Source organism: Caretta caretta, chromosome 3 (genome assembly GCF_965140235.1).
Source record: "Caretta caretta isolate rCarCar2 chromosome 3, rCarCar1.hap1, whole genome shotgun sequence".
Lineage (NCBI taxonomy): Eukaryota > Metazoa > Chordata > Testudines > Cheloniidae > Caretta > Caretta caretta.
In genome coordinates this window covers 24510600-24526663 of record NC_134208.1, presented here as the reverse complement: position 1 = coordinate 24526663, position 16064 = coordinate 24510600, and the positions used below count along the sequence as shown (strand labels likewise).

The 16064-nt window shown below is 42.4% G+C and overlaps 1 protein-coding gene across 1 annotated transcript; it reads right to left on the bottom strand.

The window, feature by feature from the left end:
• Positions 1 to 337: 337 nt before the first annotated feature.
• On the bottom strand, positions 338 to 829 carry LOC125633216 (small ribosomal subunit protein uS11-like). Its single transcript, XM_048842202.2, has one exon. It carries the CDS (start codon positions 821 to 823, stop codon positions 368 to 370), a length of 456 nt encoding a protein of 151 aa, XP_048698159.1. The 5' UTR covers positions 824 to 829; the 3' UTR covers positions 338 to 367.
• Between the last annotated feature and the right edge of the window lie 15235 nt (positions 830 to 16064).

Genomic DNA, 16064 nt, shown 5'->3' with positions numbered 1-16064 from the left:
AAACCCAAGACCCTTAGACTAAGAAAGGAGACATAATGGCTACAATTTTCTAAAGTGACTACCAGTTAACTGGAACTTTAACGCTTTTTTTAACTCCATATCCTCATGGCCAAAACAACATGATAATTCCCCTGTAGTTGGATAATAAGTTACTTTGTGGTAATGGAAACAATAAAACCAAGAGCAATTTTACAATCTCCCCCTTAGATGACAAGAGCAGACTAAAAACCCTGGTAACACATCTAAGGGGAAATTCAGTGTAATTTTCTTCAGTGGGGTTTACAATGTAGTGTTTTTTGGGGTTTTTTTTGTTTGTTTGTTTGTTTTCTTTGAGAGATTTAATGGTGAAACAAAAGCCAGCCACTGTTTACAGACGATGACCCAGGCGATCACCCTTTCTGCGAGTGCTGTCAGAGGGGATGGGGGTGACATCCTCAATGCGCCCAATCTTCATTCCAGAACGAGCGAGAGCTCTGAGGGCTGACTGGGCACCAGGTCCAGGAGTCTTGGTCCTATTTCCACATGTAGCTCGCAGCTTGATGTGAAGGGCAGTGATGCCCAGCTCCTTGCACCACTGGGCAACATCCTGGGCTGCCAACATAGCAGCATAGGGCAAAGGCTCGTCTCTGTCGGCCTTCACCTTCATACCACCAGTCACTCGGCAGATGGGTTCCTTGCCACAGAGATCAGTTACATGGACAAAAGTGTCATTGAAGGAAGCAAAGATATGGCAGTCACCAAACACATTTTCCCCTTTGGCAGCCTGCGGTCCTAAGATGATGACCTGCTCTTCCTTCTTCTCCTTACCCTTACATGGTGCCATTTTTGTGCATCTTCTCGTGTTAGGAGGTTCGACTAACTGCCTCATGAACCTCTCATTCTGTTTCCTACCAAAGGAAGATGTTTCCAGGCAGCTTGCTCGTGTACTAAGCTTATTCAAACATTTCCCATGTAAAAATAGTGAAGCCAAAAAATATGCAATTCAGCTGTAAGTGCTGCCTACAAAAGCAGACACATTAGCTAGAAAGGTAATTAACTAGGACTCAGCCTTCTGGTCTGCACTGCCTCCATAGCCAGATATGAGTCCTTGGGGGATACTAATGAGTTACTAAATCATTTAGGACTTGATAGTGGCATTCAGGCACAATCCTGCTTTGTGGGTGGGGTGGAACCCACATTCCCCAGAGAGGACTCTGTCTCAGAGCTGCAGAATGACTTCTGGGGCTCCCCAGTGCACAGGGGGAGCACGTGGGATGGCTGCAATCTTGGCTGACACACCAGGGATTGAACTGGGAACCTCCAGAACTGAAAGCATGAGCTGAAGCTCCCTAGGTGGGGCTGTAAAAGACTTACCCATATATACTCATTCATTAGCCCATTCGTTTATAAGCCGACCCCCCAAGATGGTTAGGTAAAAATAGCAAAAACTATACGACCCTTTCATAAGCCGACCCTATATTTCAGAGGTTGGCAAACTTTGGCTCCTGGCCCATTAGGGTAAGCCGCTAGCGGGCCTGGATGTTTTGTTTACCTGGAGTGTTCCCAGGCACAGAGCCCCTCAGCTTCTAGTGGCCGTAGTTTGCCGTTCCCAGCCAATGGGAGCTGCGGGAAGTGGTGCATCAATTTCCACAAGAAACACTCAAAAGTTTTGCTAGAGTTATTTTAATGTAATCTAACGAAAAACCTGTTGTTGTTAGAATCATAACTGAACAAATATGTATTCACCTTCAAAATTACAGTTACTATGTAAAATCAGTAAATGGATATTTAAAACAAGTAACTTAGAACAAAATGAGACTTTAAAAAGTCTTAAAATCCTTCGAAGTCTGAATCAGTCTCTGATTCACCAAATAGTTCATTAAACTCGGCTTCAGTCACAGCTGCACATGCATTGTCATTGTAGATGTCGGCAGTGTCGTCTTCAGACTCAGATTCCTTCTCATCATCAGCCTTTGTTGTGCCGTCATCTTCTGAACCGTCGAGTGCATTGCTGATACAGCATTTCCTGAAAGATTTTTTTATCATTTCCGAGGGAATGGACACCCATGTGTCCTTGATCCACTGGGCGACCAGATTGATTTCGGGCTTCATAAGATTCCTGCCTTTTGTCAACTTCACCATGCCTGAGCACATCCATTCAGACCACATTTTGTGTAGCCTGTCTTTAAAGGGTTTGATCAGGCAGACATCAAGCGCTTGTAGAACTGAAGTTAAGCCTCTAGGTATTACAGCCAAAGTAGTTTTCATATTTTTGGCCACATTTTTCACCTCATCTGTCTTGTGTGCCCTGAACATGTCCCAGATGAGCATAGCAGGTTTCTTGAAAAGTGCTCCTGGTCTCTTATTCCACACTTTTCCCAGCCATTCAATAGTCCCACTTTCATCCATCCATCCCTTTTCATGTGTACATACGATGACACCAGCAGGAAATTTCATGCTTTTAGGCAAGGCTTTTCTTTTAAAAATAACAACAGGAGGGAGCTTTGATTCATTTGCCAAACACGATAAAATCACCATAAAATGGATTTTTTCATGGCCAGTGGTTTTAATTAAAACTGTTTTTTCACCAACACCGGTTACCGTTCTGTTGCTCGGGAGATCGAATGTCATCGGTGTTTCATCCATATTTCCTATTTGTGAGAGTTCAAATGCATAGTCCTTTTGATATTTTATAATAAACCTTTGGAAAGATTCGATTTTTTCTTCCAGATGTCTCGGCAGCTTTTGCATTATCTTTGTTCACTGACGAAGACAGAGACCATGATGGTTCATGAAGCAAGTTCACCAACCCGCTGATGCAACAAACATTGATGGCTTTACTGACTTGTATTTGTCGTCTTTCGACATTTGCAGAGCATGCAGACGAATTCCAGTTCTAGTGACGATCTACCCATTTTGTGGACATTCAACAGCCCAATTATTGAGATCTTTCTCCAGCTCAGTAAATGAAGTGCACCTCGTTGGACATTTTTTCTTGCTTCTTGGCATGTCTCTTAGTGTTGTTTTATTTTTTCGCCTTTCTTTGACTTGCTTCTCATTGATACAGAATTCACAAGCAGCGGTGCAATTATTGTTTGCTTCTGCATATTCAACAACTTTCAGTTCGAACGCTGCGTGATAAGCAGACCTTTTTCTTTTGATTTCATCGTTGTTCATTTTAAATACTGGTATGAAAATAAATTATTATTAGTATTGTAGTTATAGATTTTGTAGGACTTTATATAGGAATGTCACCTGCTTTATCACTGTCAAATTATTATTGTTCTTTGTTTATTTCAAAGCAGCCCTGTAGATTGGCATGTCTGTGGGGATAACAGGCTATTTTAATTTTATTAGAGATTCCATTGATTCTGCACATTATATTTTCATATTGGCTCGAGACTTATGCGGTCCATTGGTAGAAGAGATCAAATTACATAGTAGCGGACGGACACCAGTGCCATAGTACTATCATTCATTGTATTTTTCTGATTGGCTTGTAAGGCAGAGCATTTTGTGGAATGCATTGGTCAAATGTCTTGCAGTTCTGCGGCATTGCTCTTTTAGTATTCCTTTCAAGCCAATCTAATCCACTAAACAGAGCCTTTGCAACTTTAAAAGGCTGCAGTATTGACATCAAAAAATGGGTTGGCAAACTTTGGCTCCCAGCCCGTCAGGGTAAGCTGCTGGTGGGTCAGGACGTTTTGTTTACTTGGAGCGTCTACAGGCATGGAGCCCCTCAGCTCCCTGTGGCCGCGGTGAACCGCAGCCACGGGGAGCTGAGGGGCTCCATGCCTGCAGACTTTCCAGGTAAACAAAATGACAATGTATTAGATATTCAATTCAATGATTCCATAGAGTTTAAAATCATCACATTTTGGTGTAGACCCGTTTATAAGCCGACCCCCGCTCTTTGATGCATCACTTTTTTACTAAAAATATTCAGCTTATGAACGAGTATAAACGATATATTTTCTGTGGATCAGGCAGAGCAGGGGAACCTGCAACGAACAGGTTACACCACCCCATGGTTACGCACACTTAAGGTTATACCACCTCATGAAGTGCAGTGTACTCTATAGCCAGCACATAAGGGACACAAATCCATGACTCCACCTTTTTTTTACCCTTCCTGGCTCCCTTTGAGGTGTGGGAACCCTTGGCACCCTAGAGTGACTAGTGAAGGAGTCTGCAGTCCACTGAGGAGGGACTGCAATTCTGGTTGGCCCTTATGTGGGCCTCACAAGGTAGGGGAATGTCCTCACAACAACCAATCCCAGTTTGGTAACTTCAGCAGTTTTAGGACATATGCAGCTTGTCTTCTTTATCCACTGATACTGGCTGCTGAATGATGGAGACAGCTCCCTCATGAGGCCATTGGATCAATCTATAGATGTTCTGTCCCTAGAACAAATTGAACCTGATGGAATTACATCAGGGATTAATTTGGCCTCAAGTTTAGTTTGCAGCAGAGAACTCTGCTGGGTGGGACAGTGTTTTGCACAGTTTGGAACCAAATGAGAAGAAAGGTAGGGTGTTATGATTACACAGAAGAGTTATGTGTTGACAAATCATAGAATCATAGAATATCAGGGTTGGAAGGGACCCCAGAAGGGCATCTAGTCCAACCCCCTGCTCGAAGCAGGACCAATTCCCAGTTAAATCATCCCAGCCAGGGCTTTGTCAAGCCTGACCTTAAAAACCTCTAAGGAAGGAGATTCTACCACCTCCCTAGGTAACGCATTCCAGTGTTTCACCACCCTCATAGTGAAAAAGTTTTTCCTAATATCCAATCTAAACCTCCCCCACTGCAACTTGAGACCATTACTCCTCGTTCTGTCATCTGCTACCATTGAGAACAGTCTAGAGCCATCCTCTTTGGAACCCCCTTTCAGGTAGTTGAAAGCAGCTATCAAATCCCCCCTCATTCTTCTCTTCTGCAGGCTAAACAATCCCAGCTCCCTCAGCCTCTCCTCATAAGTCATGTGTTCTAGACCCCTAATCATTTTTGTTGCCCTTCGCTGGACTCCCTCCAATTTATCCACATCCTTCTTGTAGTGTGGGGCCCAAAACTGGACACAGTACTGTCCAGTTTTGGGCCCCACAAAATATGAGGACTGCCTACTGTCCAGGGACATTTGTGTGTAATGCACGATATTTATGTGCAATCTTCTTATTTACCATTCAGTTATGTAATTCAATTATTGCAGCCAATTTCTCACTGCCTATATGTAGTTATAGATGGCTATCTGACAATCAGAATAAACAGAAGTGAAGACTTGCCCGCTCTTAAAATGTATGGTAAGGTATGGTAATCTGTGTAATCTGGTTTTATACCTCGAATCTAAATACCATTCTTCTCTCTTGCTTTTTTTAGGGGGAGTGTGAGGGAGCAGAAACTGCTGTCCAGTACAGCGGGAGTTAAAGAAAACCTTTGGGTACAGCTAGTCTCGCCCTGCCATATCTTCAGCCAATGCCACGCTTGGGGGTGGGGGATAAAAGAAGGGAGCCTGGCTCCGTTTGGGGCTGACTGGTGAGGAGGCAGGGGCTCTCTGTCTGCCTGCCCGAAAGGGATGAATCAATGACCTGCCAGCCAGCAGCCACTTAAGGCAAGTGAAGCTCCTCCCACCAAGAGGAGCCTGCAAATAAACCCCAACTGCGGTGCAACAGGACTAGCAGGGCCATGGCCCATACTAAAGAAACTTTTTTTTTTTTAGATATTTAGGCCAGAAGGGACCATTATGATCATCTAGTCTGACCTCCTGCACAATGCAGGCCACAGAATTTCACCCACCACTCCTAAAAAAGACCTCACACCTATATCTGTGCTATTGAAGTCCTCAATTGTAGTTTGAAGACCTCAAGGAGCAGAGAATCCTCCAGCAAGTGACCCGTGCCCCATGCTACAGAGGAAGGCGAAAAACCTCCAGGGCCTTCCAATCTACCCTGGAGGAAAATTCCTTCCCGACCCCAAATATGGTGATCAGCTAAACCCTGAGCATATGGGCAAGATTCATCAGCCAGATACTACAGAAAATTCTTTCCCTTGTAGGAATTAGCCCAGGGAAACTGGTCTTGACTGCTATCCTGCCCCCCACTGTGAGGGAGACTCATATCCCCTGTTTAGGAGTTAAACTACACAAGGTCCTGGGCTGGGACCCAATAGAGAGGTAGGGCCCAAGTCCCCCTATCATCCCCTCTGGCCTTACAGACCGCAAGACCAGCAATCTAGCCGCTAGGCCACTCAGCCACAGAAGACCCTAGCACAGGGAGCAATGACACATTATTTTCCCTACCTGAATATAAATTTCAGACTAATATGCACATTCATTGTTCTGACCCTCAGATCGCATGCACAGAATCCTCTTGTTTTGTTTTGTTTTTAGTGGAAGTTGAGCTTCTTTTCTTCTTCCTCTCCAGAGTCACAAGCTAAAACATTATGGAAGTCCCTCTTTTTAATTCATGCAGATTTGTCTTCTGTGATCACTGCCACAGACCAGCTAAGAATGTGTCACCCCATCTCCCCTTCCCCACCTCAGCCTGCCTGTTTGTGCCAGCCACCTGTTAGTCTTGTCTTGTCTTTCAGGTTGCAAAGTGTTTGAAACAGGGACTATTATTTATCATTTGCTTGTACAGAGGCTAGGACAATGGGGCCCAACCTTTTGGTGACCTTTAGGTGCTACCACAATATAAATATTTAATAATAATAATAATTAATAAATAATCTGTGGACTTGGGCCAAAATTTTAAACACTGGGTGCCTAAATTAAGTCTTCTGTATCCATATTTAGGCACCTTGATCTAGACCCTCAAAGGTAGTTAGGTCCTTATCTCCAATTGATTTCAATGGGAATAAGGTGCTTAAATACAACTGAGGATGTAAGGCCTAAGTTAATAGCCTGATTTTCAAACATGCTGATAACCCAGTGAAGTCAATGGGAACTGCTGGGTGCTTAGCGCTTTTGAAAATCAGGTACTTATTTAAATATCTAAATATGAGTTTAGAAGCCTTAATTTAACCATACCATTTTAAGAATCTTGTCCTTAGTCTCTAGACTCATTACATGCGCTCTCTTGTACCTGGACGTACGAGTTTCTAGAAAATATAGATATGATTAAATATATTTTATGTATTTAATCTACTTATTCCTGCTTAGGATATGAAGAGAGATGTGTTATGTTCATGCTTATGTATTTTTAAAAGTCTTTTTATTTTGCTTATCAAATTTATTACAAAGAATAGATTTCTCTTCTCTGGTGCTGTATATTAATGTTCTATTTCAGTTTTTCTGGGATATTAATCTTTCAAATCCTCACATCTGATGATTTGTAGCATCACATCTGATGCTACAAAGTCAGTTTGCCACAGAACGGTCTTCTATAGTTTAACATTGGGAGCTTTCTTTGATGTGAAGGTCAACTGATCCCTCAACTGACAGCAGATTTAAAATGGCAGGAATAGAGATGGAAAGTGAAAATAACGTGTCATCCCCAACAAGTAAACAGAATTACAATATTTGTTAATAAAATAGAAGATAATGTTTTATCAATATCCAGACTGAAGCTATATAGTTCTCAGTTCATTTTAATGAATCTCAACTTCCAAGCCTAATTTTAACTTTTAAAATTCACTTTGTTCCTCTGAAACTTTTATGCTAGTTCATGGTATCAAAAGCCACAGAATCACCAAGGGCCTGATGCTGCATTCTTGAATTGCCCATGCCCTGATCTTCTTTCTTGTCAGTTGGCCTTGGATTAGGCCTCAAAGAATTGCAGGATCAGTCCCTTAGTGTTGCCAATCTACAATGCAGTGGAAACTTCAAAAATGTTTTCTACCGATTCATTTATTTAAAAATTCTGAAATGTTCTCAACTGCATCAGGATTTGTCAGCATAGCTCTCTTGGTAGGACTCTAAGTTGCCAATGGGGAGAAAGATAAATTCAAGTTCAGATGACTTGTTAAATTGAGGTCTCCCCTCCCCACAGCTGCCAGCCATGCAGAAGGAAGGTAAATGTCTCATAGCACTTTTCATAATGATTAGGGGATCACTCTGGCATTTTGCTCAAGACCCTTTACTTCTTGACACAAGTTCTCATCTTGAAGAGCCAGATTGTGGCTGGCTTTTATTCAGGTGCATGGGGGTGAAGTGACACCCACAGGAAGCCTTCCTGCCTTGCATGATGACCAGTGTAAGGACCCATCAGTCCCTGAATACAGGGACTGCTCCCTCAGTGCGCCCTGATGTGCATAAGAGGGACAGAGGCATGGCTCTGCTTCCAACCCATCCCCATACAGCCTGTGGAGAAAATCATTCAAAAGAATGGTGTAGGTTGCACACCACACACCTGAGAATAGCTCAGGGAAAGGAAAGGAAGGATATTCCAGTGGTTAGAGGGTTATCTTGGGGTTGGTTCAATTCCCTGACCTGCCTCAGAATTTCTCTGTGATCTTGGGAAAGTCACTTAGTATCTGCCCCTCAGTTCCCCATCAGTATGTCGGGGATGATAATAACACCCTGTCTTACAGGGATGTTAAGAAGGTAGATACATTAAGAGATTGTGAGGCACTCAGATACGATACTAGTGGAGGCCATATAAGTTCATAAGATAGAATGTGCTTTAGTGTAAGTCTGCTAATTTGAATAGAGTCACTCTAGATTTACTCTGCTCTGGTGTAATGGAGAGAAGAATTTGGCTCACGAAGTTAGTTAAATATATTACAGGAGAAAAATTCTTTTCTCATTTTGCCATTTGTTGTACATATTTCTCTTGACCTTGGATATGGCTAAATGTTCATGAGAGGTAGTCAAAAATTTGTCTCAGGGAAATGCCAATATTTCAACATTTATTTTAATCCTGAATAGAAATGAAAAGTGTAAATATCAAAATATCTTGAGGAACAGAAAGTTCTGAAAAATTTGAATTTGGAAATGTTTTGGTTTGTCAAACTAAATTGAAACGTGTTGTTTTGGCTCATGTTGACATTGAACTGTGTCCTTCTGAGCTGTGGTGGTGAATTATGGGAGCTATAGTTTGAATGCCTCATGCCCCCTTTGATCTTTATGGGCCAGGCTCCCTGGCCAGACTACATCACCCATGATGCACCGTGATCTTGGGACTCCCACGATACACCAGAATGGTTTAACCAGAGAAGAGACTGCATACATCATGGAAGAAGTAGTCTACCTGGGGAGCCCAGCCCATAGAAGAGACTGGGGACATAACAATACCAAACTACATCACTGACTAGTCACTGCAGCAGCTCAGGAAGTCACAGATTAATGTCAAACTGACTGGAAATGAAATGTTCCCCTTCAGTATAAGAAACCAAAATATTTTGATTTGGGATGACCTGACCTGAAATAAAATATTTCATTTAGATTTTCCCAATGGAAAACTGAAACATTTCAGCAAAATTGAAATTTTCCATGGGAAACTGCATTTTCCATCAAAAAAACATTTCCACTGAAAATTCCTAATGACCTAACATTCACTTGCTATCAGAGTGAATAGACTGATATGTAGCTATCTCTTTAATTGCACAACTTCTGCCTCACAATGAAATCCAGTATTAACAACACCAGTAGAATAGAGAAATATCCTCACTGAATTTACAAAGATTTGGGATATAACCTTTTGCACAGCTGGTGGGTGTGAACACCTGTTGATGCTACAAAGATCATGTGCCATACAGATTTCTACTGTCACTGACATTAAGCTACTTCTAGCAACACTGACGAAGTTGAATCAACACATAGTTGAAGCTGGCAGTTGGTTGTGGTAAGATTAAATATAAATTGTGCCATCACCCACCTGAAAGGAATTACTCCAATATTATAATTGAAAATTCTAGGAAGGACTCCCAGATTATAATACAGACTTGGGAACAACATGTAACCAACCCCTATGAGAACAACTTGGCCTGATTCTGATCTGACTGTTGATTTGCTGTGATGAAAATAACTCCTTTGAAGTCAGTGGAGTTACATTAGCAGAAGACTGCTGTACATGAGCCAAGAATCGGGTACTCAAGTGCTAAATAACTCTTGACTCTAATTACATTAGTGAAGCTGTAAGAGGGATACAAAACTAGAGTTTCTCAAAGAAGTCAGTTGTAGAGTTGGGAATTGTAGGACTGGGTGCCACATGCCCCTATTCTCCATGGGACTGCTAACCATAGTAAAGTTAAACATGTACATATGTGTTTGCAGGATTGGACCCTAAGGTGTTATGCAACAGGGGTTGGGGGATCAGAATATGGCTTTTAGCAATCTATTGAGCTCTGAGATGGATCTAAAACCAACTACTTTCCTGTATGAGCTAAGGGAAAATCTCCAGTGTCTAGCAGCAATAAAGTAACACTGTATAGTTTCTACAGCACAAGTAATACACAAAAACAATATATAGTTCTAGGCCTCTAGACAGTAGAGGAAAGCTAATCAGAGCTTGCTGCTAAACAAATTAAACATGAGCAGAATACTTTCATTCCACTAGAAGTTAGAGGGATTCCTTTTCAGTGTGACTTTAGATTAAATAGCAGCAGTCCAATGGGGCTGATGATACAGCACTTAAAACTCTTTGCTAGCCTCATCATATTACAGATATATTCATAGCAGTCCAACGGAAGTCCCAAGACTGTTTTTAGAGCTCTTGTGCAACGCTAGTCAATCCTATATTGCTGCAAAGGATTCTGTTTTCCACTCCATAGCAGTCTCTTTATAGCATGGAACTATATTACAGTGGGGACACTGTCTGAGAAAGAAGCAGTACAGATGCTAGTCAGGCTGATTTTCTTCTAGGACACACTGATTTGAATGTATTATATTCTTCAAGGCAGCGAACATTAGTTATTTTTGTCTTATACGGCACTGAACATGCTTTTTGTGCACAACAAATTAATAATAAAGTAATGGACCCTTTTACAAAGATTTACACTAGAAAAATCCAGGTGCTTCTGGAATCATCCAGAAATCTTCCATGCATCTCTTGGGGCCAAGGAACACAGCTGGAGAAGCTCTGTATCAGAATCCTTGATGCTCATTCAGATAATTGTCACACTTTGGACCTGATTCTCCATTGCCCTGCATTGTAGGTGGTTGTTTACACAGGTACATGCTTCAGAACTTAAACCAGTCTCTAACTATTAAAGAGCAGGATGATACCTAATGTACAGAGGCAGATTATCCCATAGTTGCCTTCTGTAGGGTTCTCATCTCTTCCTCTGAAGCCACAGTTGGAGAAAGGATACTGAACTTCGGGTCTGATCCATTATGGCAATTCCTAGGTTCCTTTGTTCAAAGTGAGTGCAAAGTGGATGTCAGATGCTACCATTCTGATCTGGTAATTTCTTACAGCCATTCTGGGGCTGTGTAAATGGTTGCAGAAGTTGCACGGCACTGGAAAACACTTTCAGGAACAGGATTCAATCGAGTTGGAAAGATAATCAACTCCCAAGTGTCAGTTATTATTATTATTGCAGTAGCACCGAGGAGCCTCAATCATGGACCAGGACCCCATTGTGTTGGGTGCTGTACAAATGCATAATAGAAAGCTAGTTCCTACCCCAAAGAGCTTTCAACCTAAGGGCTTGCCTTCATGTACAAAGCTACAGTCGCACAGCTGCACTGGGGTACAGCTGCATTGCTGTAGCACTTTAGTGAAGATGCTACTACACCAACATGAGAGCTTCTCTCATCAGCGTAGCAAATCTAGCTCGTCGAGAGGTGGCAGTCATGTCGGCGGGAGAAGCGATCCCATCGACATAGCGCTGTCTACACAGGGGGTTAGGTCAGTATAACTACATCGCTCAGGGGGGTGGATTTTTCACACCCCTGAGTGACGTAGTTATACTGATATATGTTTGTAGTGTAGACCTGGCCTAAATATCTGACAAGACACACTAGGTGGATACAGAAAAACACAAGGAAACAATAAGAAAAGGAGTACTTGTGGCACCTTAGAGACTAACAAATTTATTTGAGCATAAGCTTTTGTGAGCTATAGCTCACTTCATCAGATGCATTCAGTGGAAAATACAGTGGGGAGATTTATATACACAGAGAACATGCAACAATGGGTGTTACCATACACACTGTAACCAGAGTGATTACTTAAGGTGAGCTATTACCAGCAGGAGAGCGGGGGGGGGGGTGAGGGGGAGACTTTTGTAGTGATAATCAAGGTGGGCCATTTCCAGCAGTTGACAAAAACGTCTGAGGAACAGTAGGGGGGGGGTGGAGGATAAACATGGGGAAATAGTTTTACTTTGTGTAATGACCCATCCACTCCCAGTCTCTATTCAAGCCTAAGTTAATTGTATCCAGTTTGCAAATTAATTCCAATTCAGCAGTCGCTCGTTGGAGTCTGTTTTTGAAGTTTTTTTGTTGAAGTATTGCCACTTTTAGGTCTGTAATCAAGTGACCAGAGAGACTGGAGTGTTCTCCAACTGGTTTTTGAATGTTATAATTCTTGACGTCTGATTTGTGTCCATTTATTCTTTTACGTAGAGACTGTCCAGTTTGACCAATGTACATGGCAGAGGGACACTACTGGCACATGATGGCATATATCACATTGGTAGATGTGCAGGTGAACGAGCCTCTGATAGTGTGGCTGATGTGATTAGGCTCTATGATGGTGTCCCCTGAATAGATATGTGGACACAGTTGGCAACGGGCTTTGTTGCAAGGATAGGTTCCTGGATTAGTGGTTCTGTTGTGTGGTGTGTGGTTTGCTTCAGTTTGGGGGGCTGTCTGTAAGCAAGGACTGGCCTGTCTCCCAAGATCTGTGAGAGTGATGGGTCGTCCTTCAGGATAGGTTGTAGATCCTTGATGATACGTTGGAGAGGTTTGTAAGCAATCTAGTTAGATATGCGTTAGATTCCGTTTTGTTTAAATGGCTGATAAAATAAGTTGTGCTGAATGGAATGTATATTCCTGTTTTTGTGTCTTTTTGTAACTTAAGGTTTTGCCGAGAAGGATTCTCTATGTTTTGAATCTGATTACCCTGTAAGGTATTTACCATCCTGATTTTACAGAGGTGATTCTTTTACCTTTTCTTTAATTTAAACTCTTATTTTAAGAACCTCATTGTTTTTCCATTGTTCTTAAGATCCAAGGGTTTGGGTCTGTGTTCACCTATGCAAATTGGTGAGGATTTTTATCAAGCCTTTCCCAGAAAAGGGGGTGTAGTGCTTGGGGGGATATTTTGTGGGGGAGACGTTTCCAAGTGGGCTCTTCCCCTGTTCTCTGTGTAACACTTTGGGGGTGGCAGCTTTTAACCTAAGCTGGTAAGAATAAGCTTTGGGAGTCTTTCATGCAGGTCCCCACATCTGTACCTTAGAGTTCAGAGTGGGGAAGGAACCTTGACAGCAGCTATTCTTACCGTCAGTTGAAGGAGCTGTGGTTTTGGAACTGAGTGACTCAGGTTCTAGTCCCAGCTCCTTTGAGGTATGTGAGGTTTATCTACCAATTGAATAAATTATCTAGCAATTTATCCAATCCCAGACCACTTCATAATCCTCAAAAAAATCTATGAAACATCGAGGTTTAGCCTTATTTTTTTCCAGGTATATACAGTGAATACAAGACAGTAATGAAGAAGATGTAGTAGTCCCTTTCTGCACTTATTTGGACTCACCCAGGCTCACAAGAATGATGTTCCTCCTTCCATTATTCATGATAACTGAGCAGGATGGGAAGGAAATGTGGTTGAATGCCCTAAATAGATGTACATATGCTTACATCTCAATAATCAGTGCTGCGTGCCTATACAGCAGTATTGATCCACTGCCTCCTTTCCTCTTAAGATCTGAAAGAAATCTTTAAAATTCTGTCTGCCTCCCACACAGCTGGTGGCTGACTCCAACCCCTGCAAGGTGCTCAGAGGAGGAGACATGTCAAGGGCTAAGAACTGAGCAGACAAACAAAGAAAAAAGAGGGTGAGAATAAAATTTAAAAAAATATGGTTTGTATGAAAATAATGAAAATGGAAAGAGGGGGAATAATGAAAAAGAAATAAAAGGCAGGAAAAGAGGAGAATAAACAAATGGGGAGAGTGCAGGGGCTACTTCTTTTGTGCTGCTCTCTGTTCATTTTATTGCTACCTCAGCATCCAATCCCTGTTTTTCTCTCTCTTCCACCAGCTGCACCCTGCCTCATATCTACGTTGTGAGATCTCAGGGGAATGGACTGTTTTCTTTAGTACTTGGCTGTATAGAGCCTAGCACGATAAAACTCTGATCCTTGACGGTAGTTCTTAGGGGCTACCTCAATGGAAATAGTGATAATCGAGAAACAGAGATGAAAACGTGGAAAGAAAGATGATAGAGAAATGAAGATGAAAATCAAGACAAAAAGAGAGGGAAAATATGGAAAAGAAAGCATAGACTTATAGAGGGAAAGAGCAAGGAAATATTATATAGGATTTTCTAGGCCCTACAGCCACCACCCTTACATAAGATGTTTTGTCCCCCCCCCCCAGTAGGAGCTACTGAAAGGAGAAACACTTTTCCACATGGGATACCTCTCAGTGGACAAGATTGCACATCTCTGCCACTTGCAATCCATCCTCCTTTATTATATAAACTACTGCAATTGGAGGTTATTTTCAGATCAATAGAAAATATATCCCATCCCTAAAGAATATAAAATACCCTCAATGTCTGTACATTTGTCTTCTCCTCCTGTGATACTGCATTAGCTTTAGAGGCAGTATAGTGCTGGCCCATAGGGCTGATTGGAGGATATTCTCAGGTACAAGTACCGTAAGGGTTCTCTTCTAATATTCATAATTTAAGTACCACCTTTGAAAGGAGGAAGGGTGATTTTTGTGGTTAAGGTATTAGGCCAGGACTCAGCAGCCTTAGGTTCTATTCTTGGTTCTGTCATGGATTTCTTATCTGCCCTTGCTCCTAGGGGTATGTCTACATTGCAATAAAATACCCATGGCATCAAGCCTCAGAACTCAGGTTAGCTGACTCATGCTTGGTGGGCTGCAGGGCTAAAAATGGCTGTGTAGATGTTCGGGCTTGGACTGGAGACCAAGCTCTGGGACCCTCCTCCCTTGGAGGGTTTCAGACCCAGGCTCCAGCCTGAACTTGATTATCTACACTGTAATTTTATAGGCCTGCAGCCCAAACTGTGCAAGACAGAATCAGCTGACTCAGTGAGCCTTGGTGGTGTAGCTTTTTACTTCATGGTAGAGATACCCTAAATCATTTAATCTTAGATGGGTTAAGCTAATGCTTTATCACGGGAAGAGAAGACAAATGTAATAAATACTTCCCTATCTCCCTGCCATATTCTGAGGATGAATTCATTAGTGAATGGAAGGTGCTTAGATCAAGTTGTTTTTTACCATTGTAATGAAAGTAGAAATAGAACCCTTTTATTATTCCAAAGTAAGTGTCCAAGTGCACTGAAATATCCCACTGTGAATTAGAACTAATTTAGTTATTTCAGTGCAAGTTGTGTGTAGACCAGTGGTTCTAAAACTAGGGCCGCCGCTTGTTCAGGGAAAGCCCCTGGTGGGCCGGGCCAGTTTGTTTACCTGCTACGTCCTCAGGTTCGGCCGACTGCGGCTCCCACTGGCCATGGTTCACCGCTCCAGGCCAATGGGGGCTGCAGGAAGGGCGGCCAGCACATCCCTCGGCCCGCACCACTTCCCGCAGCCCCCATTGGCCTGGAGCGGTGAACCATGGCCAGTGGGAGCCGCAATCGGCCGAACCTGAGGACGTAGCAGGTAAACAAACCGGCCCGGCCCGGCCCACCAGGGGCTTTCCCTGAACAAGCAGCAGCCCTAATTTGAGAACCACTGGTGTAGACAATCCTTAACTTGATGAGCACTTTATCTCACTTTTTACACACCAATGTAAAAAAAAAAAAGTAACTTCAATGGAGTTCCTGTGGTGTAAACAAGAGAAGGATCATCTCCTCTCTGTAGTGCAAAGTAGTGTAAATCTGGTGTAGATTAATCAATTTATATCCAGACAGGGAAGGAATCCGAAGAGAGATTCTGCAGTCAGCAGCAGGCCAAACCAATGCAGTGTGCAACTCATTAACTGACAGGTGAGAGTTCAGGTGGCT

Coding starts and splice junctions, on each gene's coding strand:
- LOC125633216 (XM_048842202.2), bottom strand. CDS start 823: ATGGCACCATGTAAGGGTAAGGAGAAGAAGGAAGAGCAGGTCATCATC.